General features: G+C 27.2%; 8 protein-coding genes across 16 annotated transcripts in view; 3 read left to right on the forward strand and 5 right to left on the reverse strand.

Annotated features, from left to right (window-relative positions):
• Positions 1–43: 43 nt before the first annotated feature.
• On the reverse strand, positions 44–2,747 carry LOC726336 (splicing factor 3B subunit 2). The gene is made up of 4 exons (XM_001122081.5): positions 2,712–2,747; positions 2,527–2,616; positions 245–2,338; positions 44–123 (listed from the first exon to the last, which is right to left on the reverse strand). The coding sequence occupies exons 2-4, from the start codon at positions 2,548–2,550 to the stop codon at positions 55–57; spliced, it is 2,187 nt and encodes a 728-aa protein (XP_001122081.1). The 5' UTR covers positions 2,551–2,616; positions 2,712–2,747; the 3' UTR covers positions 44–54.
• A 483-nt stretch (positions 2,748–3,230) lies between these two features.
• LOC413318 (metastasis-associated protein MTA3) lies at positions 3,231–12,974 on the reverse strand. 5 transcript variants are annotated; one of them, XM_026440591.1, is made up of 13 exons: positions 12,267–12,974; positions 11,209–11,276; positions 10,998–11,091; positions 8,406–8,588; positions 6,936–7,187; positions 6,510–6,781; positions 6,220–6,408; positions 5,723–6,145; positions 5,051–5,651; positions 4,819–4,968; positions 4,708–4,737; positions 4,259–4,517; positions 3,231–4,094 (listed from the first exon to the last, which is right to left on the reverse strand). In XM_026440591.1, exons 1-13 carry the CDS (start codon positions 12,379–12,381, stop codon positions 3,956–3,958), a joined length of 2,775 nt encoding a protein of 924 aa, XP_026296376.1. In that variant the 5' UTR covers positions 12,382–12,974; the 3' UTR covers positions 3,231–3,955. The 5 variants fall into 5 exon arrangements, with proteins under 5 accessions (XP_026296376.1, XP_026296378.1, XP_026296379.1 ...); XM_026440593.1 differs by lacking the exon at positions 12,267–12,974 and adding an exon at positions 12,211–12,241; XM_026440594.1 differs by lacking the exon at positions 8,406–8,588.
• A 150-nt stretch (positions 12,975–13,124) lies between these two features.
• On the reverse strand, positions 13,125–15,974 carry H (hairless). Its single transcript, NM_001131038.1, is given in 3 exon segments — positions 13,125–14,302; positions 14,379–15,179; positions 15,248–15,974. Coding segments are annotated over 3 exon segments (1,179 nt in total). The 5' UTR covers positions 15,591–15,974; the 3' UTR covers positions 13,125–14,267.
• An 840-nt stretch (positions 15,975–16,814) lies between these two features.
• On the forward strand, positions 16,815–18,196 carry LOC113218765. The gene is made up of 5 exons (XM_026440630.1): positions 16,815–17,155; positions 17,235–17,488; positions 17,569–17,742; positions 17,809–17,890; positions 17,968–18,196. The coding sequence occupies exons 1-5, from the start codon at positions 17,012–17,014 to the stop codon at positions 18,088–18,090; spliced, it is 777 nt and encodes a 258-aa protein (XP_026296415.1). The 5' UTR covers positions 16,815–17,011; the 3' UTR covers positions 18,091–18,196.
• Positions 18,197–18,421: 225 nt separating this feature from the next.
• On the reverse strand, positions 18,422–19,387 carry LOC726397 (MAD2L1-binding protein). Its single transcript, XM_001122139.5, has 2 exons — positions 18,932–19,387; positions 18,422–18,846 (listed from the first exon to the last, which is right to left on the reverse strand). Exons 1-2 carry the CDS (start codon positions 19,315–19,317, stop codon positions 18,477–18,479), a joined length of 756 nt encoding a protein of 251 aa, XP_001122139.1. The 5' UTR covers positions 19,318–19,387; the 3' UTR covers positions 18,422–18,476.
• A 377-nt stretch (positions 19,388–19,764) lies between these two features.
• On the forward strand, positions 19,765–21,799 carry LOC409866 (eukaryotic initiation factor 4A-III). The gene is made up of 5 exons (XM_393356.6): positions 19,765–19,944; positions 20,060–20,395; positions 20,582–20,804; positions 20,879–21,133; positions 21,227–21,799. Exons 1-5 carry the CDS (start codon positions 19,800–19,802, stop codon positions 21,477–21,479), a joined length of 1,212 nt encoding a protein of 403 aa, XP_393356.1. The 5' UTR covers positions 19,765–19,799; the 3' UTR covers positions 21,480–21,799.
• A 96-nt stretch (positions 21,800–21,895) lies between these two features.
• Positions 21,896–24,511, forward strand: LOC409867 (FERM domain-containing protein 8). The gene is made up of 6 exons (XM_393357.7): positions 21,896–22,336; positions 22,405–22,845; positions 22,923–23,377; positions 23,447–23,605; positions 23,672–23,843; positions 23,905–24,511. The coding sequence occupies exons 1-6, from the start codon at positions 22,246–22,248 to the stop codon at positions 23,943–23,945; spliced, it is 1,359 nt and encodes a 452-aa protein (XP_393357.1). The 5' UTR covers positions 21,896–22,245; the 3' UTR covers positions 23,946–24,511.
• Positions 23,399–26,610, reverse strand: part of LOC413319 (dynein regulatory complex subunit 7) — a 77,775-nt gene continuing 74,563 nt past the window's right edge. For 4 of the 5 annotated variants that reach the window (XM_016912348.2, XM_016912346.1, XM_016912343.1 and 1 more), the window contains 8 exons: positions 26,137–26,548; positions 25,779–26,030; positions 25,508–25,664; positions 25,351–25,414; positions 24,814–25,026; positions 24,544–24,753; positions 24,243–24,467; positions 23,399–24,173 (listed from right to left, as the gene is read on the reverse strand). In XM_016912348.2, coding sequence (XP_016767837.1) covers positions 23,979–24,173; positions 24,243–24,467; positions 24,544–24,753; positions 24,814–25,026; positions 25,351–25,414; positions 25,508–25,664; positions 25,779–26,030; positions 26,137–26,548 — 1,728 coding nt within the window. In that variant the 3' untranslated portion in view covers positions 23,399–23,978. Of the gene's footprint in view, positions 24,188–24,242; positions 24,468–24,543; positions 24,754–24,813; positions 25,027–25,350; positions 25,415–25,507; positions 25,665–25,778; positions 26,031–26,136; positions 26,549–26,610 lie in introns of all 5 variants that reach the window. The other variant, XM_016912347.1, reaches the window with a different exon arrangement.

Genomic DNA, 26,610 nt, shown 5'->3' on the forward strand with positions numbered 1-26,610 from the left:
ATCATAATATAATTTATATATTCATTAAATAATTTGTTTTTTATTTAATTAAATCTAGAATTTGAATTCTTTGTATTTCTTAGAAGCTTTTGAATCTTGACTTTGTTGTCGTTTGCGTTTACTCTGTAAAAATAATCAAAATGGGTGTTTTAATATATAATATTATTTAATAATAAATAATATTTAATATATATTTAATATATATTTATTAATTAATTTTTTAAATATTCAAAAATATGCTTACTTTTTGTCGTTGCACATGATCTTGAAGCATATCTGATAGATCTTCCCTTCTTAAGTGAGCTTGTCGTGACCTCATTGTTTCTTCATATCGTGATGCCATTGCTTCTGAATCTAAATCTAATTCACTTGGATCTAATGCTAATTCAACAGCTCCATCTTTTTCTGTTCTTCCATCTGATGTTGTTCCACTTACTCCACGTCGTGCAGCAATTACAGATGGTGGTGCTTGACCACCTGCTGCACCAGTCATATCATAAACATGTGTACTACCCATCATGCTTGCTCCAAGACCTTCTGTTCTTCTTTCTTGCAAAACTGTATATAAAGCAGGAGTATCACCTCCTTCCATTTCACTTTCAATTTTCTTCTTTCTTAATTCTATTGTTTCTGGAGTTTCTAATCCTGCAGGAATTGATGTTATTCCACTAGGTGTTATTAAACCTTCTGCACCAGGTGTAACCAAACCACTTGCATCTCCATCTCCATCTTTTCCTTCTCCTTCACCTTCTCCACCTTCTTCTGCATCTTCATCTTCATCTTCATCTCCAGAAGATTCTGATTCAGGTTCACCCCACATACCTCTATCAATTTCTTCATCCATATTATCTCCTCCTGGAGTACGTGATATACCAAATACATCTCCATATAAAGGTCTTCCTGTTTCATCTACAGGAGGTTTTCCCCAACCACCAGCATGATAGCCAAATGCACATCCTTCTGGAATTGGTGCATTTAAACCAGGTATTTTTAAATTGGGATAACTTGGTGGTGGACCATATCGTTGCATAGCAATTAACCATGGAGGAGGTACCTTATGACAATTAGGTCCTACTGGCATACCAAGAGCAGTACGTAATTCATCAGATAATTCTCCAGGTTTCTTCTCTTTTAACCGCGTTTCGAATTCTTTACCTTCATAGTATAAATCACCGTGAATAGTCATACGAGGCTTCGTTTGCCATTTGAAAAATGCATCATGTAACTTTTGATAGTCAATATCTATTTTGCCAAGCTTGGGCCTTGCTCTTTCTCGCATTTTAGCTTTCAATGTACGTGTATCATCTCGTTCTTGAAGACTTGCTCTCATTTCTGTAATACCAGTTCGTTTTATAAAATCTGGTAAATCAAAAGGAGGCTTCTCTATACCTCGTTTTCCTTGTAAATATTTTCTTTTGAAACACCAATGTCTTGGTACAGGTACTGTATTACGGTGAGCTTTTAATTGTACGAGAAGTTTTGGATCTCTAGCAGTAACATCATGCATTTCTACAACATCTGGACGCCCAACAAGTTGTTTTAATTCTGCAACACTTAAGCGCGTTAATCTTTTTAGTTTTCTTTTAGAAAGACGTGGAGCACCATTTTCTCCACTTCCTTGCTGTTGTTGCTGCTGATTTGCCTCATCATCAAAATCATCTAATGGTGGTACTTTACTAGGTACAGTTCCTGTTGCTTGTAATGTTGTCACAGGTGGATATTGTCCTATTGGTTCTCCTTTTTCTGTTTCTGCAGATTTTGGCTCAGGTTCAGTTAGTTTAAATGCTTCAAATATTCTAGCAAATTGACGATACATTGGTTCCAAATCATTAATACTTGGAATTTCTTGAACATATTCAATTTCTGGTAAATCTTCTTTTGGTTTGGCATTTTCCACATTGTCTTTTTTATTCTCCATTTCTTTTCCTACATTGTGTTTCTTTCTCTTTTTCTTTTTTTTCTTTTTAGTCTTAGTTGTTTTCACATCAATTTTTTCTGTTGTTGTTTCAGGTTCAAGTATAACATCATCTAAATGAGATATATCTTCTCCTAGAGTTTCATGATTAGGTGATTTTCCTAAAGAAACTATGTCATTTGGATCTCCTCCTACTTCTTTAGCTCTTTCTGTTTTAAAAGCTAGAGCTTGTTCTAAAGCTGCTGGTAATTTCACAGAATCGCTGTCTGTATCTCTTCCAGCATCATCTGATGAAGTTTGACTTTGTAATTCACTTGGAGGACTTACTTTTAAACTTAATAAACTTGGTAATGCTTTTGGAGGATCCATTCCTGGTACTCCATGATTCATTAAAGATGGTATTTGATGTGTCATTTGTTGAGTCTGTTTTAAAAATTTATAAATGAAAATTAATAAGAAAACTGCATATGTACAATTAATTTTATAATTTATAAATATACTAGTCATTATGTAATTAAATATAATAAAATATTATATAAAATTTTAATATATATATGTATTAGTTAATATATAAATAATATCTTTTTTCTTGTAATGAAAACAAAACTAACCTCATTTCCTACTATATTCTCCATGTTAGTATTTCGTTCTGCTCATATGTGATATGTAAGAATATATACTATGTTAAAGTTATTTACAACCTAAAATCAATTTTTTAATAAAGAAAAATTAATCTACACCTATTAATGTTATATTGTATAATAAAATACATAGTACAATAAAGATAATACCTTACCATAAGTATTGAAAAAAAACATAGAATAAATAGACTAGAGAACGCTTCTTACTGTTGAAAACAATGCTATTATTTTATTGGTTAATTCAATAATATTGATTAAATAAGAAATTTCATTTTTTATTTAAAAATTTAATTAGGAAATATGTATCATAAGTAAAAATTGTTTCATTTATAAATAAACAAAAATACAAAAAAAAAAATAATGATTGTTTTACTAATTATCAAATTACATATTTTTATATCTAAAAAATTAAAAGAATGAGATAAAATATTTTTTATCAATTAATTCTTAAAAGAATATATTTCATATATTTTATTTAAATTATAAAAATAGACGTTCAACATTATTATATTTAAGAAAAAAATTATAAAAATAAAATACATATATTTATCTAGCAAATATTAAAATTTAATCATAAAAATTATTTTATTGAAATAACATAAACATTTCAAAATATGTTATGAAAGGAAATTGGATAAAATGGAAAAAGGACTAATATATTTTTCCACTTATGCTTATGTTTATTTATTAATTGTTGCGACGGAAGTCATCAAACTTGAAAATTTAATAAAAATATTCACAATGAGCACATTCTTTCTTTCTCACGTACATTTTTATACTTTCTCTCTCTCGCTTTCTCTCTCTCTCTTTCTCTCCCTTTCTCTCATACTTGTCTCTGTTACGCGCATGACCGTAACATTCATCGTGAGCTAATGCGCGTATGGGCCAATTTAACCAATGTAGAACTTATGTCCACCATTCGTTGGACACTTGTGTTTTCTGGTTATGTATGTATGAATGTGGTATGATGTATATGTACATTCAATTATTAATAATTATTATTAATAACAACAATAACTAATTAATACGAATAGAAAATCATGTTTCATGGTGAATGACTCGATTTCTTATTTTCATTTTTTCTCTTAAGATTTGATGAATGTCTGTTCCAGAGTTGTTGCATTTTATCCATACATGTGAAGTACATATCAGCAATGTCAGTGCAACATGCAAATTCGGCAAAACGAGGCCTTCAATTTTGGCGAATTGCTGTTTCGAAAATTATTAAAAAAATTCCAAACAGCGATTAGTTCTTGTTCATCAGAGCTGCCAATGACAATATATAAAGCTGGAATATCTTCACTGTGCTGATTCTGGCATTAAAATTACAATAACAGCATGATTCCTTTTTCAATGGTAAACTGATTATTCTACCAGTTCACCTGATTGTATTATTGATTCAGTCTAGGATGACAACCATGTCATCACCACGTACTGCTCTCTGTGGATGAGGAGGATGTAATGGAGTTGGTAATCTACGCCATGGCTTACGAGCTGCTCTTCGAAGTTCAACTGATGAAAGAGTTCTTCTAAGTCTTCTGCAAATTGATAATAATAATATTTTAATATATCATATAATATTTTTTTGTTCATTATTTTCATTTTTTTCTTTATTCTTAATTTTTATCTTTATTAATAAGCATATTATAAAATATTAATATTATATTGATATTAATATTATAGAATATATAATAATGCTAACTTAGTTTGATCAGAAGCACGAAAATAAACATCATCAGGTGCATCCATCCATGAAATTACTTGTTTACGTGCATTACTTCTAGATAATGGTGGACCATGTGGTAAAGTATGAGGATGAGCAGCTCTTCCATTCAAAGGTGGTGCTAGAGGAAGAACTGCAGGCGTAGCATGCTCCAAAGTATGTTTTGGATGAAGTTGCTGAGAATGATGAGCCCTTTTGGCAGGTGGTCCACCAGGGAGCCCTGCACTTAGGGCAATACCTATCAAAAGTATTAAATTTATATAATATTCAAAATGCACGAAATTTTAAAATAATATAAAACTATTAAAATCTATTAAACCGATGATGTGTATTCCTTTGGAAAAAATGTTAAACTGCTTAATTTAACAATTTTGATTATTTGTCTCATTTATTGAATATTTAAACTTTTAAACACTTAATTATTTTACCTTCATCCCAATCCACATCAGAGTAGAAGCCAGTAAACAAAAACCATATTCAATACTAGGAACTAAATTTCATAATATACATGAATAAATTTCTAAAATTTTAAAACTTACCATCTGATCCGTTGATTTCATCAAATGGAGGTCTTGTGCGCTTCAATATCGTTTGTTGACTCTGCATACTAGGTTGTGGCTGAGGTGGAGTTATCGTCAGTCTATCTACTTCAGATTTATTTGGTACTCTTTCATACAGAAGACTTCCATCTATAATATAATAAGTAAAATCAAAATATTAAGAATATTGTATATTAATAAAAATAATATTTTTATTAAATAATTTATTTACCTGGTGCTTTTGGTGGTCTTGGGAAAGAAACTCGATCTGGTTGTTTTCGTTGTGCTGGTGCTGTAAGAGCTAACCAATCCCAATCTCCAGGTTGTCGTGGTGCAGGATGATCACCTAAACGTGTTGCTATATCAGTTACTCGAGGACGAGGTCGAGGTCGTACAGCACGAGCCAAAATACGTAATTCCGCAGGGCTTTTTGATGTTAATTGAGGAGAAGCACAGAGATGTCGTAATGGTGCTGCATTTACAGGCTGATGAGGTGCTCGAGCTGCATGACGTGTACGTAATTGTGCTGCACATAATCGTCGTGCAGCTCGCGCCAATGCTGAAGTACGTAAATAAAATGCAGATCGAGTTTTCATCACAGGTCTTGGTGATCCACTTCCACCACCTCCACTTGCTCCACTTCCACGAAGATCAACACCATGAGCACTTGCGTAATGACGACTTAAATGTGCTTTGAGCTTGAATTCTTTACCACAAGAAGGAATGCTACAACGATGAGGTCTATGAGCACCGCCAATTCCTTTACTTTCTTCATCGGAACCAGTGCCACCTCTCTTTCTTTCTAAATCAACATCATCCATACGTGATGGAACCTAAATAAAAAATTTTTAATATATAAAAATAAATTTTCATTATTTAAATAAATATATTTAATGAAATATACCTTTAGACCACCATACTTCTTCCAATATGTCCAGCAAGATTGACAAAGACGACATTGCATATGTGAAGGACCCCAAGCATACCACTGTGGACTTTGCATTACTTGACAACTTTCACATGGTTTTCCACTAACTCCAACCATTAATATTCCGCTATTATCAGTTGTCATATTACCATTGCTATTACCATTGAGAACATTAGTTGGTTTCCCATTACTGTTACTATTATTATTACCAAGAGGTACAATTGTTGCTGCAGAAGAAGCAGTTGTAGGTGGAGTTGTTTTATTATAATTAGGTATATAAACCTGTTTCAATTTACTCTCAGCTTCTACAGCTTTTACCCTTTTTTGTTGTACATATCTATCGGTTGTCTTCCACATATAATAATATTCGATAACATTTTTTAATGTCTTCCATGGTAACTAAAACATATATATTCATATATATTATGAAGTAATACAATCCAAAACTAATCTTTCATAATTTTGCTACTTACAAAATCTTGACGTATATCGGAAAAATCTTTTCCATATTTATCAAGAGCTTCTTCAAAAAGATTTGCTTCAGATGCACTCCATTCTTCCATTTCGTCTCTGCATAATACTGGACCAGTACTAGGTACTAAAGATGACATAGCTTTTGCGACATCATAATTATGTCGGTGTAATGTATCCATTGCGTGGAACTTTAAATAGTAATAAAATAGTATAAAAAAATTTCTTAAAAAAAAAATATATATATAACTTACATAATTATACACATAATAATAATGAAAATGATATTTACAAGAGTAATATCTCTAGATGCAGCTGCGGCCGACATATGTAAAGATGGTTGTTTAACCGAAGACGAACAATCTAAAGCTCTTGCAAATGTGCCTACTGATCTACTGACAACAAGGAATTGATCAATTTGACGATCTGTGAGTGAATGTCGTGGTGTCCAGACCAATGTTTCTAAATCTTGCAACCTACGAGGATCTGATTCTCTTTCAGCAGATGTCAGTGGAACTGATGCTATTCCATCAGCTTGATATCTACTACCTACTCTAATTTCACCTGAAATTTTATCAAAATAATTAATTAAAAATTAAAATTTGAATAAATAAAGAAAAATTATAATTATTATTTATTATATATTATATATAATTATAAATTATATTATAAATTATATTATATATAATTATTAACAATTTTTAAAATTAATAAATACCTTTATCAGCAAGCAAAGTACGTTGAGCAGGATCAAATACCAAGCAATAGAAGAAAGAATCTTCTTTATTTAAATAGCTTAGTAAAGATTCTGTTTCATTTAATAAAGTTACACAGCATTTGCCTCTTATATGCGTTGCAGGCATTGTTTCCACCTGACGTGATAAAAACAGTTCTCTATGTTTCATTTGATGACGTTGCTTAGAACTTAATTCTGTAACTCCTCCAGCACCAACTACATTTTCTTCCATCCCTGTATATAAAAAAAATTATAATTAAAATTATGTTTTATTATTTTAATTGTATAAATAAATATTGTAAGTATAAGAAGCTAAAATAACAAAATATTTCATTAAGATAAAAAAAAATTAAAAAAACTATAAAGATATAACATTAAAAAAAGTTTGAATAATTTTATTCCCTTTTTATTTATATAATGCTAATAAAAACTTAATTTAAAATAAAATTATGTGTATCTTAAATTTCAATATTAACATTAATTAAATAACATATTAAATTTCTTATCATGTTTGAAAATATTTCTTAAATTTATTTAATTTTGGTTTTTCATTATTATTATTTTTTTCTTTTTTATAAATAAATGAAATGTAAATGAAACGCAGGAATGTGGCAGAATCAATCAAAACTTATAATAATAAACTAAAAATATTAGCAAGAGCAGGTAACAAAAAAATGAAAATTAAAGCAACATTAAGTGATACATTATTTATTATAATAGAAATGAAATTAATTTTCAAAGAAATATAAATTGTTTAAAGAAGCCTCAGATTACTAAAGAATTATCATTTTGTACGGCGGGATTTTCTTCTAAATATTTAGAAGAAGATTTATTTATTAGAATAATAATTATAACAATTTTTCCAGAGAACAAATCTAGCATTTACATATTGAATTAAATTATTCATTACAATGATTTCTAAAAAAAAAAAAAAAAAAAAAGGAAAATTATAGAAGATGATAAATAATTGAATAATTATAATTATATATTAATGTATAATGTATGGGTTTATTAAATTTTATATTTAATGATTAAACCCCTTTCTACATAACTTAAAGGAAGAGGTCATAATTAAACCCAATTTATTATCTCTTTGGCCTTACAGTGAAATAGCTAAAACTTATAACATTCACCAAGATTACAAAGAATTTTATAAATCCCGCCGCTATATCATTAGCCTTATATCATCACTGGCTTCTATATGAGACTAACAAGACAACTAAAAGATGCATATTATATAATACTTACTGATGAATTAATTAATATTTAATTTTTATTACTGTTTCAGCATTCACATATTTGATGAAAATCATTTATTTGCTATTTTCTTTTAATTATAAATTCATTAAATTTTCAAATTAATATATTTTTTTATAATTTTATAGAAAAATAATGAAAAAATAAAATGAAATTCATCTGTAAGGAGCACCTTTTAATTGACTGCTCACTCACCATGAGGCTCTTGAGCCTCTGACAGTGGGGCCTTCAGCCAGCCCCCCTTCCCGCCCCCTTTGTTCATCACTTTGGGCCCGATCCCATCTTTATTAGTCATTTCCTTAGTAGTATCTGGATTCTCGAGTTTCTGATTCTGCGTGTTTGCAGGAGATTCTGACCTTTGCTGCTCTGCACTTGCCACTGCAATTTGTATCACAGAACCCACTCTACTATTTCTCATTTCATATTCTTTCATTTATAAAATTTTAACATGCTTATAAAATTTGTAATCCTAAAAATCTCAAAGATTAAAGACATATAATTCTTTAATTTCATTACTCTTAGTTTTTATTTAGTATAATATCTGATTAGTAACTTAATTGATTAATATATACATGATATATAAATGTATAACTTTGATTCTGTCAACCAATTCCAATCGCGTTTCTATTTACAATTATAACTGTATTTTTATAAATAAACTATTTTTTATTAATAAAAATTAAATAATTAATTTTTATACAAAAATTTTTATTTAAAATTCTAACATACGAGTTATAGTATAAGTATATATAGTTAGATAAGTATAAATATATATATAATTAGACTTTAAGAATATTTCTTAAAAATAATATATAAATATAATAATATATAAAAATAATATATAAATATATATATACTATAATAACATTACATTATTACGATTATTACGAAAATCACATTTTGTGCAAGATTATATGGAGTAATAAAAAAATCATGAAAATATTGAAAAATCATGAAAAACATCAAATCTAAACAACAAAAAATTTAATAAATATGTAAAATTTAAAAAATTTTATTTTCAAAGATTATTAAGAAAAATCTAACAGAAGAAGGATTGAGAGGGGGATGAGAGCGAGAGGGAGGAGAGGAAGAGGAAGAGGAGAGAGAGGGAGAGAGAGAAAAAGGAGGGAGGGAGAGTGAATTTATTTAGAAGTATGTATATTATATTCTTGAATTATTTTATATGAAATCATATAAAAAAATATAGATTTTAGGATATAATTTATAATATTTTTCTTTTTTGAAATTTAAAAAATAGAAAATTACAAAAAATCAAAAATATAGAAATAATAGAAGTAAAAAAAAAAAAAAAAAAAAAAAAAAAAAAAAAAAAAAAAAAAAAAAAAAAAAAAAAAGAAAGAAAGAAAGTAGAAGAAAAAAAGAGAAGTGAAAATCTGATTCGGTGCAAATACCGGCAGACAGAGCTATGGTAGAGAGGAAGAGAATACGAGAAAATATACATTCGTGTATACACACACAAATATGTTCATAGAAAAGAAGAGAAGGGGCGAAAAGAGAAGCGGGGGAATAAATGCTTAAAACGAAGATGGCTAGTGGGGCCCACCATTTTCGTCGGGACACATATACGTTTGCTTGCTAACGTGTATGTGTTCCTGTTTCTCTCTCTGCTAGTTATTCGTACATGCCTATGTGCCTGGTTATCGTATACGTTTATCGGTGTCTTATAAGTCTGTGTCTGAGTACACGTAACACATACCCAACCAACCCCTGCGTCAGTCATTCATTTAGTTCAGGATGGCGGGAGGCAGGATGGTATGAGAGACTCGGGTGAGAGGTAGAAAGAGGGAGAGGTGGGTTGGGAGGCGCACCACCCCCAACTCACCCCCAGCAGATCGATACAACCCCCATTTCACCTCTCTGCCACCCCCCAACTTTACTTATTATACATTCCCATCCCCAAATCCCCGCGTCTCATTATCTCTGCTATTGCAAAGGAAAAATCGAGAAAACTTTAGATTAATATATATATATATATATATATATATATATATATATATATATATATATATTATATGCATAAAATTAAATAATATTTTCTATTCATGAAATTATATTATTTTTTTTATGACAGAAAATATATATTAAAATATTCGAATTCACGAATTCACAAATTCTGAATATTGCAATAGTAATGACAACAATTTAATTTCCTTGATATTTAATGGAATATAATATAAAATAAAATTACATTTTTAACATATTTTAGCATGAATGAATAATAGAATCAAACAATTTATGCTTTCATCTTAAATTGATGAATAATAATTCGTATTTATGTAAAATATTTTTAAATCAATAGTATAATAATAGTATAATAATAGTAAATATATTTAATGAATAGCATCAATAATTTCTCAAAATATTGATTATAAAATTATTATATAATAAAGAAAATTTACTTTTTAAAAAATAAGAATTTTTATAATTAATATGAAAATATATTTTAATTTTTTTTAATTTCCGAATATTTATCGATTTGTATCGTTTTACAAAACAAAATATATAATATTATCCTTCTATTTTCAATATATTAATATTAGTATTTAATCATCTAAATATAAAAAAAAAAAAACACTAATTTTTATTAATTATTTATTTAAGAATAATACTAATTGAATAAAAAAAATAGCAATATGTTTATAATATATGTTAATAATATGTTTATATCTGTATAACAATCTTAAAAATTTTTTATTCAAATGTTATATAAGATCAGTATCTTAAAATGCAATACAATATTTTGACAATAAAATAAATTTTACTTACACTGATGTTTATCTGCAAGCATGATTAATGTAGATGGCAAATCCCTCCGCCTAAAGAAACACATGACTTTTGCTTCAACATTTCCACTTGCTGTCTAGAATAATAAGATAAATATATATTAAAATAAGAAAATGTATTAATAATAAATATTTTTGAATTTTTATTTATATTAATTATAATAAAAAATATTATAATCAATTTTAATTCTTACCTTATTCAATTCTTCTATCCTTCTTATCTGGTAAGGAGATGTGGAAGATGTTTCAAAATATACATAATCTATAAATTAAACAAAAGATTTAATATTAGATTATTAAGATTTAATTTTTTTTCTTTTTTTATGAAAAAGTATTAAATAATAATAAGAAACAAATAAATAAAATTAATTATACATAAATTACAATATATTAATAATTTTAATTTATAAATATACATTATATATAATATATATAATGTACATATTGAAAAACAATTATTATAAGTAAAATTAAATATTATATATATATTCACGAAATATTTATGTACTATTTTATGAAATATAAATATTACTATTCAAGGTATTACTATTCAAGAATATATATGATATTACTATTCAAGAATATATAAGTAGAGATATAAAAGTAAGAGTAAAAAATATAATTTTCTATATATTGTGATTGTATTAAAAAAAATTATATTTAATATTAAAAATAAATACATAAAAAATAGATATAAAAATTTTAAATTTATAATATTTAAATATATGCATTTTACACATACACCTAGATCTTGATATTCATTTTTTATTATCTATTGTATTATATATTGTATTGCATATATATAATTAAAAAAAACAAAAAGATAATTTTGTATAAATTACTTTAATTCTTTAAATCTTTAAAACAAAAATATTCTAGTAGACATATTACGAAATAATTCGAATAATAGAAAACAAAAGAAAAAACAAAAGAAATTTTCAAATATTGAATTTTAATCATCCGAATCATCATGCAAGAAATTAGTATGACCTGAACGAAGGGCGAGAGTGGGGAAAGAGGGAGCAGAAGGAAAGCAGCATACATACGGATACCAGAAAAGAGCGGGGAGAAAGAGATTAGAGACGAAAGATGAAAAGTTAAGAGGCTGTGCAGATAAAAAAAAAATATATATGGAAAATGTTATTGTGATATTAATTGCAAATATAAATTTTTTGGGTTTATTAAAGATACATAGCTCAAAATTCGACGCATGGCCTCATCAGCCGGCGAAATGTGTGTATGGTTATTTTACCTCCCACCCGGTACATATTGGCCGTCATGTTGCTGGCGTCCTGTGTGGCCCCGAGAGCGAAATTGGCGTTCTCGTGGTTACCGTGGTTCTCGTGGTATTCGGCCGGCATCGGCATGAAGGCTTTTCGTCCTCCAACTACGCGAATCTATTAGCCGACACTTCCCACTTGTCCACGGAGTTAACACTTCACGGTGTCACTCCATCGTGTTTGTTTGTCCCTAATCGTGGAAAGAATTTCGCGCTACCTTTTTTTATTTACATTGACTTGTTTCCCAATATTGATATAACACTATGATATTTATAAATGTGCACAAGATATGTAAAAATTTCACACTGAATTCGGTTCACGTGTTCGTTACCGTAACGAGCATCATCAGTGGCCGTTGCTCCGTTCATGCAGGAACACCGCCATTTTCATTTTACCAAGCGGGCTACATATACGAAAAGGCAATACTGCCTGCTCCCCACTACTAGAGTTGGATTCACTTGCTTTCTTTAAAACCGCGTGCATTCAAAAGTCCATTAAAATATATGATCACGATCTCTACACGTTATTCATTCGTTCCGCTTCATTATGAAATTCTATTTTTACAAATTTTTGATAGAAAACACGTAATCAGACCGATACAACCCGGTCAACGAATACCACAAAACAAGGCCACGAATCGGATACTACCAAGATCCGACGATTGCGCGGTCTCGAGAGCGTCTGTGTTACTCAAGAGTGGGGATAGTTAGATGATAGAATGCCAATTTGTCGGCGCACTTTTCAATAACCGCGAAATTTAAATTCTTTTACGATATAAGGTATTTATTTAGGAAGGATTAATTATTTTTATTAAATAAATATAAACTTACTTTAGATTTATAAATATATTTACAATAAAAGATATTTTATAAAACCGAATAAACACAAAAACATATAACGTGACGATAAATGAAAAGCTTTCATATAGTATATGAAATATTTATATATTTACGAAATTAGTCTTTCTATACAATTGCTTACGCGCAGTCACATTTTATCTGTTTTAATAAAAAAATGTATGTAAATGAATTAAAATTACTCACTAGTTTGTAGAGCCTGTGTGAGCTTGCCTTTCACGTAAAACGTTTGGTAATGCATCTGACTAACAATAAATAGTAACGAATAATCGATTTGAGGCGGATACGTAAGGCAAAATTATATTTATATGTACACAATAGTAATAGTAGTAATAATAATACATATTCATTATATGAATGTGTTTATAATTTAGTTTTTTGCAATTTAGGTAATCTTAAGGCACACCCCACGGTCTTTACCAAGCAATTTCATTTTTTGTTCATTAATATCATATAAATAAATGTATACTGTTGCGGATTTCATTAATCTAAATTTATTATCATATTACTATTTGTAGGAATATTTATACTAAATATAGAGAATAATCTGTTCTGTACATAATTCTATGTCTTTCTTATGATTTTTTTAAAATGAATAGTCATTGATTAATGATAATAATGACAGAAATATTAATAAGAATAACAAGATAATGCATAAATGAGATGTAAAATAAGAGCATGCTCTTTTTTCTCTTCATTTTAATATTTATATCATGAGTAGTAAAAATAATAAAAATCAAATTTTACAATGTGAACACATTCATGGATTCCATATAGTGAAAAAACCATATTAAAATATTTTACCAATAATTAATAAAAAAAAAATGAACATAATACATAAGACAAGATCAATTATAATTAAAATAATATAATACTACTCATGTGTATGATTTAATTTAAGATTAATATAAAATATCTATGCCAATTTCTATACTTTATGCATTTATATGTACAAGAATAGCATCCAGTTTTTGTCTTTCTAGATGCATATTTCTACTTACTATGATACTACTGTTTACGGATAAAAAAATACTAATATATCGCATTGTCGTTGCACGGGCAGTGTTTGCGCAGTTTTATCCATTGATAAGGCACCAACTTTTAGGATCCTGAGATTCAACCCGCATGCTTCGACAGATTTAGAGGCATATCTAAATGAGATATAAATAAAATGAATTTTCTGATAAATTTAATAGATATTGAACGATATATTATTTAAACATTTACCTGAAGGAGGTGTAAGAGTCTGTTCCCTGTAATCTTTGTAGTGATGAACTGGAGGAGATGGTGGATGAGGTGGTGGTGGTGCATATAATGGCATAGGAGGTGGATAATGGACGGGTGATGGATAATGCATCCATAAAGGAGCCCTATATGGTCCAGGAGGTAACATTGGTACACCATAAAGTGGATGCTGAAGAGGTGTATTAGCCGTACCAATGTATGGATCCATTCGTACTCTTGGATATGAGTTACTTGATGAGTATTTCACAGTTTGCCTTTCATCTGGTTTTAATAAATTCCTCAAAAAACCTTGCTCATGACTTGGTTTATCTTCTCCCAAAATACTCGTTATACTATATGAAGATAATTGTTTTGGCGATGGAGTAGGAGCTGTTGTACAAACTGGCTGTGGTGTTGCACGTCTTTTCGATGCTTGATCTTCTAATGAGACTCTTTCTAATTCGCGTAAAATACGTTTACGAGGTGAAACGACATTAGGATCTAGAAGACGTGCCAATTTGTCGATAATTAGGTTCAAAACCTTTCCAGTTGATGTACCATTTGCTTTACGAATTGGTTTAGTATAATTTGTTACTGATTCTGGAATGAGTAACAAAGAAGAAGGATCTAATGGACGTCTACGCTTTCTTGCGATTAAGCGAGGATGCGCATACAGACGATTTTTTGGATTTCTATAATAATAAAAACTAAATTCTGTAGATATTCTACGTCTTGGATTTGCTTGCTTCCAACAATGATCTCTTTGCCAAGGACTTGATTGTACTGATGAATTATCATCAGAAACTGAAAAATATAAGTATAATATTAAATTTAATTAATTTTATTAAAAATATTATAAAAATTTAACTTACCACTAAGAGAAGTAGAACTCTCTTGTCTATTTGGAGTTGTACTAGCTGGTGGCCAAAAGGTTTTCTTTGGAACTGGAAACCATGTAGTTCTTTCTCCATCCCTACGATGGGATAATTCCAAAATAAACTTTCCGTCTTTAAAAAATTTTAATCGTCCACCAGGAGTTGGAAGTAAATTATTATCAATACGTGCTTCTGAATGATGTGTTGATTGGGGATTTGAATTTTTACCATTTGCCTTGGTAAGAGTTGAGTGTAATGTAGGAGGATCACGTGAGCACATTTCTGTTGTGCCCCTCACGTGACCTGCGTGAGCATGACATTCTGCTGACTTCTCACGCATGCTGATACTTTATCGATATCCATTTTTCTCCGCTTGACCTTTCATACTTTAGCCTCTTAATATCAAATTAATAAAAGAGACAGGACTTTAATTAAGTCCTTCTCTTAAAGCTATGAATAATAATTTTAAAGAAACTTGCTAATGTATTTTTGTTTCACAGTTTAAGGAAAGCATTTTTTATAAGAACACTTGATGAAACTTATCAGATACAATAAAAAAAAATTCCTTATACAAGAAAGAATTATTTAACAACAATGTTAATAAGAGCAGAATATTTAAGTTTCTTTCAAAATTAACAAAGTTAATAACAACAAAGAGATAGATTCATATTGATTTTATATTTTTAAAACTGTCAAATTGACATTGGTCAAAAATTGACAGTAAGAGTAACGTTATTCTGAAATTTAACTGATATATTTTTTCTTATGCCCAAAAACATTTGTCTGGATATTGTGCCAATTAATATATATCGATAGAATAGAATATTATCGAATAAAAAAGCACTTTATCATTGATCCAAGAATAACATTTTGTGCAAAATTCCAAAAGGAATTTTCTATACATAAGTGGTAATCGCTAGACACCCACCCACCCACGCACTGCCGCCTTCTACAATGAATTCTATTTCATTTCGAAAAAGCGAATCGTCACATTCATAAATTTATTCAAAAGCAAGCACGTTAATATTTCGCAAATTATTATAACCAGCGTACAAATTGGTTTTTCAAACGGAAGATTTTCACGGATCAAACACGGGACGGACACTCTATAGTAGAAAACACGGTTTGACCGACACATGTGTTTCACTTCACCCACGAATGGTTTACGTGTCTACGGCAATTGAGTTTATTCGTTCGATGACCCTTTAGAATATACATCTACCATCATTTTCCTCGTGATTTTCGATGTTCGGATGTAAAAAAAAAAAACAAGAATTTCTCGCCTTCGTGTATCCTTCTCGTCGACAACACTGTGGCGGTTCGCAGTCCGCGCGTTCCTCCGTTTCTTGGTCCAACTCCCACGATCAATCTGCAACACTTCCTTCAAATTATGAAGTTATATCGAATCTACTATATTTGATATTCATAGAAAATCTAAGTTAGATGTCATTTTCAATTAGCATTAAATTATTAATAGATTTATATTATTTAAATTTTAGCAACAATATGTATTCTTATTCAATTTTAATTATTTATTAATTTTTATATGAAATTACAATTTATACTGTATTGTAAAGTGATTTTCCAATTCTTTGAATTTGTTTATTTTGTTATCATTTGAATTTTGTTTGTTTTGATAGACCAATCAGATTCATGTTTTTTGATATGGTTGAAGTTTGGCGCGCAATCATATTAATTACCGGTATGGTAAAGAATAATTGTAAATTATAATTTATATTCTTATTTATGTAAGAATTCTCGATGCAATGTTTAGAAGAATATCAAGAACTTATTGAACGTGATGCGATTGAAATTTCTTGGTTGTGGAAATATCTACAAATGTTTCTATATTTATTATGCACAATTAGCGGATATACCTGTAGCGTTTTGTTCTACATATTATGGGTATAACTAATAATAATTTTTATTTATTTTCTATAATATTTTAAATTGTAATTCGATTATTTTATTATAAAATATAAAGAAAGAAATTTTCGGAGATAAGTGTCCACTTTGGGCAATATCTGTTCTAATATCAAAAGAGAAATTGGAATTAGATGATATTCGTGATATATGTAAAAATCATTTATTAGATTGGTGGAAATATATTTTTACTGATTATATACATGAAAATACATGTGAAATGTATTTAATAACATGTTTTTCATCTTGTATATTTGGAGTTGTTTGGTTTACTTTATTTCTTATGTGTGGTAAAGGAGGACAAGATATATCAATGCAAGTCAATTTATTTTTCAATTATATATATTATTTATTACTATAAATATAATAAATATGATAATTATATTTATACACAGATATGAAAGTTCTTGGAAGATTGTATTTCCTGCAATATACTTTAATTTTATATTTGCCATTATATCAATGTATGCACATTATAATTTACAACAAGGATATAAGTCATTTAATGATGGTATCATAAATATTTCTTATGAGATATATAGTATTTGCAAAGTGCCTATGAATATAAGGTATCAAACTTAAATTTTACTTTAGATTTTAAATTTATATAATTCATCATAAAAGTTTATTTACAGTGACCGTGAAATAATAAATATATATATGAAAATGCATAATTTTTATATATATGATGTGTATTATATAATTTCATATCTTCAGGTAATATTTTGTATATAAAGTTTTAATTTTTAATATTTTTTTAAAATTTATTTCTATATAATATATATTCTTCTAAGATATTTACAGTCATAATGATGTGTGGTTGGTCAGGTGGATTGATAATATTAATTTTAAGGATGATATTAGTCATTGATTTTAAAATTTTAAAAATTAGAATATATGAAGTAAAGGAAGAATAATATTCAATATATTATTATATAAGAAAATTTTTTATTCTTTGCATAAACTTTACATACATTATGTAAACTTGTATATAAGAATAAAAATATAAAAAATATAAAAAATATTTGTAATTGTTTTCACATGATATAAAATTATTTTATTTATAATTAAAAATAACTTCAATGTATAAATCAATAAATTTTAATACTTTATTTTAAAAAATTCTAAGATATAATCTACATAATATTTGCAATTATTTATATTTTTAAAATCACATTTTCATAATAAAATATTTTTTTATTGATTTTTAAAAATAAATCTATTATATAACATTAATTAAAAATTTGCTATTTTAATTTCCTATGAATATTGATTTTATTAATAATCTTAATAATCTTAATAGTCATCTTAAAAATTTAAATCCTTTAATTACTTCTTTGGATTGATACCATTGATAAGACACATGTGTGGTATTAATTCTTGAATTATTTAAAAATTCAATATCGTTGTTTTTAGACTCAATATTAGATTCTGGTACTTCATTATAAACTTTCACTATATTTATGCAATTACAATTTAGTTTTCTTTGATCATTATATTGTAATTTAATTATAAAATAGTTTGAAGTCTGTACAGGAGGTATATATTGTGGTTTAGGTAAAAAAAAATCTGATATTGTATTACTATCACTTTTTTGTATTAACACAAAGGTATTTGTAGGATTCAATGGTAAAGTCAGTGCATCTTGAAATTCTGAACATTCTAGCATTGATCTGCAATGTTAAAAATTTTGTTATATTATAAAATAAATATTCAATAAAAGATAATAGAATATTATATAAAGATTTTTTCACTAACCTCATTAAATTTAAGAGAGGTTTCCTGGAAGCATGTTTACATTCAAAATGTTCTTGACTATTAAGAATATCAGATGGAAATATAATCCTAACATGTAATTTTGGTGATATTATTGTAGCACCAATAAGTATAGCAATTTCTTTGATTTTGCAGTTTTTGAGGTGAAATTGTGAATTTAACTGCTCTGATGTGCTTTTCAGAGTATTTAATAATGTTTTTATAGAAGATAAATTTCTATCAGTTGATTTCATTTGTAATTGAGATAATGAATCGTAAGTAAAAGGTATTTGTTGTTTTTGATATAAAATATATTTTAAAAGTTCAATTACAAGTTTCACACAATTATTACTTGTTAAAGGTTCATCTAAAGGTACATTAATATTCATTTTAACTTTTGGCTTTTGACACTTTAAATATGTTAAAATTTAACTTAATTGACAGATTCGTATTATATATATTTTTGTAAAAATATATTTTTATGAATTTATGAATATTTATATTATATGTGTGTCAAAATATTTACATAATATAATTAAATATTTATTAACTAATGAAATTAATTATCCACGATTATAAAATATCTTTAGAATGCATCTATCTCTATTAATGGTGAATATAGCAACTAAGTGAATGTAGTAATTATTTTAAAGTTATATTCATTATTGTCTTTTATTGAAAATTTTGTTAAAAATAGCTTCATTGTTAGAAATTTTATTTATATATTAATTTTTTTATTACATATTATAAAACAAATTTTATTTTTAATAATTTATAAAATTTTTTTTATATATTTAATTTATTTATTTATTTTCGATTTGAACTCTTACTATCTTCAAATCATTCATGTTTGTCTTCATATATTACAAAAATGGCGGAAATAAAATCACGTCGTGTCGCGCAAACAGAAGATTTATCAAACGTTGAGTTTGAAACCAGTGAAGATGTGGAAGTTATTCCAACATTCGATAATATGGGACTCAGAGATGAACTATTACGTGGAATTTATGCTTATGGTATTATTAAAATCTTTTTGTTAACTTAACATAACCTTATACTTTATTTCATATCTATTATTTTAGAGTGTTTAATATTATTTTTTATATTTATAAAATAATATTCTAATTATAGGTTTTGAAAAACCTTCTGCGATTCAACAACGATCTATTAAACCAATCATGAAAGGACGAGATGTAATTGCACAAGCTCAATCTGGTACAGGGAAAACAGCAACATTTTCAATTGCTATATTGCAATCTTTGGATACACAAGTTCGAGAAACACAAGTATTGGTCTTGTCGCCTACAAGAGAATTGGCAACTCAAATACAAAAAGTTATTCTGGCTTTAGGAGATTTTATGAATGTTCAATGTCATGCTTGTATAGGTGGTACAAATCTTGGAGAAGATATTAGAAAATTAGATTATGGACAGCATGTTGTATCAGGCACACCTGGAAGAGTATTTGGTAATTTGAACATATAAAAAATTTTTTATTAATTTAAATATTTCTTTCAATTTCTCTAAATATAAAAGATAATAACATTATATTCTTTTGATACAAAAGTAAAAACATTTTTATTATAAAAAAGAATATTATAAGATAAGGATTATAGATTTATTATTTAATTTTTAAATTTTTAATAATTTTTAGATATGATAAAAAGAAGAGTTCTTAGAACAAGAGCTATAAAAATGTTAGTTCTTGATGAATCTGATGAAATGTTAAATAAAGGTTTCAAAGAACAGATTTATGATGTATATAGATATTTGCCACCTGCAACACAAGTTGTATTGGTATCTGCAACATTACCACATGAAATTCTTGAAATGACAAGTAAATTTATGACAGATCCCATTCGTATTCTTGTAAAACGGTAAGCTTAAATTATTTAAAATTGAAAAAATTATTTATTTTATTAAAATTATAAAAATAATTCATTATTATTAGTGATGAATTGACATTAGAAGGAATAAAACAATTTTTTGTGGCTGTTGAAAGAGAAGAATGGAAATTTGATACATTATGTGACTTGTATGATACATTGACAATAACACAGGCAGTAATTTTCTGTAATACTAAACGTAAAGTGGATTGGCTGACAGAAAAAATGAGAGAAGCTAATTTCACAGTTTGTTCTATGCATGGTGATATGCCTCAAAAAGAAAGGGATAACATAATGAAAGAATTTCGATCTGGACAAAGGTATTGTTATAATTATAATATATATATATATATATATATAATAAACATTATAAATAAAATTTATAATATTTATATTATTGTATTATTTTCTAGTCGTGTTTTAATTACGACTGATGTATGGGCAAGAGGAATAGATGTTCAGCAAGTATCTCTTGTGATCAACTATGATTTACCTAACAATCGTGAATTATATATTCATAGAATAGGACGATCAGGACGTTTTGGAAGAAAAGGCGTTTCCATCAATTTTGTAAAAACTGATGATATAAGAATTCTTCGAGATATTGAACAATACTATTCAACACAAATTGATGAAATGCCTATGAATGTAGCAGATTTAATATAATATTAAACTTTAAATTTTTATTAAATAAGAATTATTATGCAAAAAATGAAATTATTTTTATTCAGATATTCTGAAAATTACATTTTTAAAGTGTTTTTTTTTGACTGAAAACAGTTATTAAAATAGCAATATTCTTTTGAGAATATAAGACTCTTTATAAAATAATATTCCATTTCTGTTATATATAAAATGTAACATTTAAAATAATAAAAATTAAGTAATTTTATAAAATACAATAAACTTCTGACACAAATATAAAATTAATATTACTTCGTCTTTATTATAATAAATAATAAAATATATCAAAATATTAATATATACTTTAATTTAATTTTATTTTTTAGTTTATTTATATTTTTCTATTATTTTTTTAACATTTATAAACGTTATTTGTATTGAGATATATAGTTCTATTTTTGAGAAACGAAAATAATCAATAATCCGCTTCTTAGTTTAGATGGCAGCAGAGCAGTATTTTGGTTGAGTATATTCAAGGATTAATTAAAACTTGCTATACAGTTTTATTTATTGTGATTAAAAAAAAATTACTAAATATTAATTTTATTTTTAACTTAATAAATTCATTTATATATTAGCAATTTATGTTTTATAACTTATTTAATAATTATTGTCTAATAATCTCTTGAATATATGATAATAATAAATATTGAAGAATGCTTAATATTAATATTTACATAAAAATACATTTACAAAAATAAAAATATGAATAGAAATATATATTTCAATTAGACAAAAATTTAAAAGTATGGAAACTCAAGAAGATTGTACAATTAGAAGAGGACAATCTATTCGACGTTATCAAAATGATTTTAAATCTGATGGACATACTTCAACTTGTAAGCAATAATATTTTTATATAAGCATTCAATTGTTAACAATATTTTTTTTATGATTTTTCATTTAGCAATGATAATAAATCAATCACAATACATAAATATTGGAAGATCTATTGTAAGAATAGCTATATATTTAACAACTGGAATTTTTCTAACAATGGACATTGAATCTAATTCTACTGCACATCAAATCCTTGCAATGATACAATCCGAAGGAGAGTTAGGATTAACAAGAACTCCTTCATTCACTGGTCAAACAGTTTTTGCTTTATGGCTTTGTTCTTCAAAATTAGAAGTTCAATTACGTCCGAATCATAAACCTATAGAATTGGCTGCAAAATGGAATCGTTTAATAAAAAAATATAGTTCTCAAAGAGAACAAACAGATGAAGAACCTTTGTTATGTCTTAAACGAAATGTGTTTCTTTCTCGATCAGATGAGGAGCAAATAAAAGAAACTAAAGTATTAGAATTATTATATGCAGAAGCCAGAAATAATGTATTGCAAGGTAATAAATTATTTACTTATTTCATATTCTTATATATGTTCTATATAAATGTTTTATATAATTTGTTTGTGTTTTAGGACGTTATCCATGCGAAGGACAGGCACGATATGCAAGTTTGGGAGCTTTGCAAGCACGTATTGAATTGGGTCCATATAATCCTCAAAATCATACATTAGCATTTTTTAGAAGATATCGTGGTCGATTTTTGCCTCATCATTATACATCTCCTAGTCTCTTATTAGGATTAGGTGTTGGTTTAGGCCTAGTTGGTGGAAAAGGAGCACCTGAAGCTCGCCTACTTGAACAATATAAACGAATACCTAATCACACAGGAACTAATACGAATTCGAGAAAACTAATTAGAAAATACTTAGAGTTTTGTTGGAATTTACCATGTTATGGTGCGGCTTTTTTTCAAGGACAAATTGAACGTCCTGTAAGAGGTCTTGCATCTTGGATAACAAATCGTGATATGTATATACTCATTGCTATTAATTCATCAGGAATATATATCGTGGACGATATTCAATGTGTAAGAAATAAAAATATTATATATAGTAATTATCATTCATATAATACATTACAAATAACTTTTTTACAGAGTTTATTATTGGGTCTAAGATATTCAGAGTTAAGTTGGGAAATGGCGAAACCTTCAGATGAAAATAATCCAGATTGTCTGCCATGTTTATTTCTACAGTTTCCTGTGCGAGAAAATGGAACACAAGTTTATAAAATTCTACAAGTATTCTCAAGACAAGTATGACTTATTCCTAGAAAAGTTAACTTTAATAATTTAAATTACTAAAATTTATTTTATTATAAGGCAATAATGATGGATATATTAATTTCTGGCTTTGCTGAAGAACATCGTCGTCATAGAAATAATAGTGATATTGCGAATAGTGATCGTTTAACAGACCACATGATTGGTTCCAATATTGGAAGTTTTACTAATAAACTTAGTAAATTTACATTAGCCACTTTTGATGATGAAGGTAAATAACATACAAAAATTTCTTAAAAACTTAAGATTTTTACAATATAAAATTATTTTAGGTCGATGTATTGGACAAATGGGTTCTTGGTCTTTTCAATAAAATAAATTGTTTACACTATATATCTGCTTTTTTTCAAAAATACATTAAACTTTCTTTAATTATCGCAAGATGTGGATTTTGTTGTAAATTATTTATCAACATTTTATATTTTGTAGGAACCGAATCTCTATGACGATTTAATCTGTTTTCTAAAGTTTGTAAATAAAAACTTATTTCATTTATTTTTTCTAATATTTTTTCTTCTTCTTCGCGAGTTAAATCTTCTTCCTGTAGAAAGATTTCTATCTTATATTTTATATATTTCAAATAAATATATGATAAAAAATAAAATTTTACCTGTAATATCAATGCTTGCGTTTTCGCCAATTCCTGCGAATATTTTTCAAATTCATGTAAGATTTTATTCGCTCTACGTATAAGTAATTGTTTGTAATCACGAACACATGCATATTGTATTAAGTACGCCTCAGCTTCTGATAGCTCTGATGGATTTCCTAAACGAGCTAAATATGGCTTCAAATAATTTATTTCTTCTGTGATATCTTTTAGACTTTGTTTCTTCTGTATTTATAATGTATAAGTTTAATTAATTAATTAAAAAAAAATTATATTATTATTGTACTATTTTTTATACTACCAATGCTTCTATTAGAGATTCCGATTCTCTAAGTTTATCATATATAGATATCAACAGTTTTGGCGTCAAATATTCACTTTTTCTTATCTCAAGAAAAGAAAACATTTCTTTTTCCGCCGCTCTAACTTGAGATATAGATATATCCTCCTCTTTTAATTGTGTGTCTAGTTCGTATAATAAATCTAAAGCCTTATCAGGTTCATTTAGAGGCTACAAATAAGATAATAAAATTACCTTTTAATAAATTTTTTGATATTGATAAATACTCACATTATATCCATGTGTCATTGTTGGATTAAGATCCAATCGTTCTCCCCTTTCTGCTAATGGTGGTTTTATGAATGTTCGCAACGCTCTAGTAACATTGTCTGGATAATAATGATAAGTAAGATGTATTTCATTATCATCAATAGCAAATTCACGGATTGCTATATTTTTACTTGCTTTTATTCGTTCATCTCTATTAAATTTTTCGACAATCTTCTGCAAATTTATTATAATTTATTTTAAACTAATCTATTTTCATGTGAAAAGTCATTTATAATATTTTAAAAATTTTAGACAAAATATTTATTAAGATTTTATTAAACTTTATATCATAAGAAGTAATCATAAAATATCAATCATAAAGTAAAAATATCAATTATAAAAAAAATGTCATTTAATTAAATATTTCATTCTTTATAAGCAATTGAAAATTATTTATTTTAATACAAATGATATAAAAATACATTTTATATCTATATTATATTTATATATCTATATTATATTTTATTTATTTAAAAATTTTATAAAATTCTATCTTACCGAAATATGTCGATAATGAATATCTTGAGTTTCACCTTTTTTGTCTTGTAAAAATTCTACATGCCTGTTCTCAAGTTGATCGAAACTCTGGTTATAATATTATATTTCATTTTTAATAATTTATATCTTAATTATTCATTCACGAGTTATCGCTTACCGATAATATAGAAAATCATCACGATCGACAAAGTGTTGCGTTAAATAAGTTGGATGCATTTCGAATTTAGATAATCCATCGAAACGAGCAACGTAATAAAAATCTAAAATTCGCTCACTATCTACATTGACATTATTCAATAAAAAATATCGATGTTCTGTAAATTTTATTTTATTAATGAAAAATTAATTAAATATATTGCATTATTTAAGTATTTCGCATTATTAATTAAATATAATGTGGAAAATAATTATGTTCATAAATTGTATACCTTTACACTGGTCAACTCGACCTCTCGTATAATAATCTATGATGGTACCGTCAACCATATTTCTTCGTGATTCTATGAGATTATCAGATCTATTTCTGTAATTTTCATATATATCGATAGGATTCATGTCATCATCGTATGTAGTAATTCTTTGTATCAATCCGTCTGTTTGAATGTATGGTGCGTAAAATTCAACTTTTGTTTTTTTATACAATACTATTTTCATACCGTTTGGGAATCGTTTCTCAAATTCTAAAAGATAAAATAGAAATTATATTCAAGAAATAAATATAAACGAAACATAACAAAATATATTTAAGAATTAAACTTATATTTTATAATTGAAAATTTTTTATACCTTCTTCGCTAATATTTATTTGATTAACGTATGATAATGGCATATCCAAATGTTTTTCTTGACGTATAGCAGATTCTTCATCAATCTCTCCTGCATGTGTTGTCCATGGTTCTCCGGGAAGCAAATGTTCCCACAATTCTACTTTCGTTAAATCCCATTCTATGTTTACGCACGATTGTACAGATACCTGCATATTTACCCAATAATTTTGATCGTTCCATATACTTTCCACACCGAGATATAATTGAGCTGTATCGTCGTCCGTAACTTCGTAAGATACACCAGTGGTAGGCTCAATAAATAATGGACAAGGAATTTCTTGATCCCTCAGTCCACCTAATTCTGGTAATATCGCTACCCAAGCATGTATTCTATGTCCCCAATATTCATCTACTGGAAGTTGCTCTAATTCCTAAATTCGAACATAATTTTTTTTTTTTAAGTAAAATTATGAAAAACGTTTAGTAGAATTTA

This window comes from Apis mellifera, linkage group LG5 (assembly GCF_003254395.2).
Source record: "Apis mellifera strain DH4 linkage group LG5, Amel_HAv3.1, whole genome shotgun sequence".
NCBI lineage: Eukaryota > Metazoa > Arthropoda > Insecta > Hymenoptera > Apidae > Apis > Apis mellifera.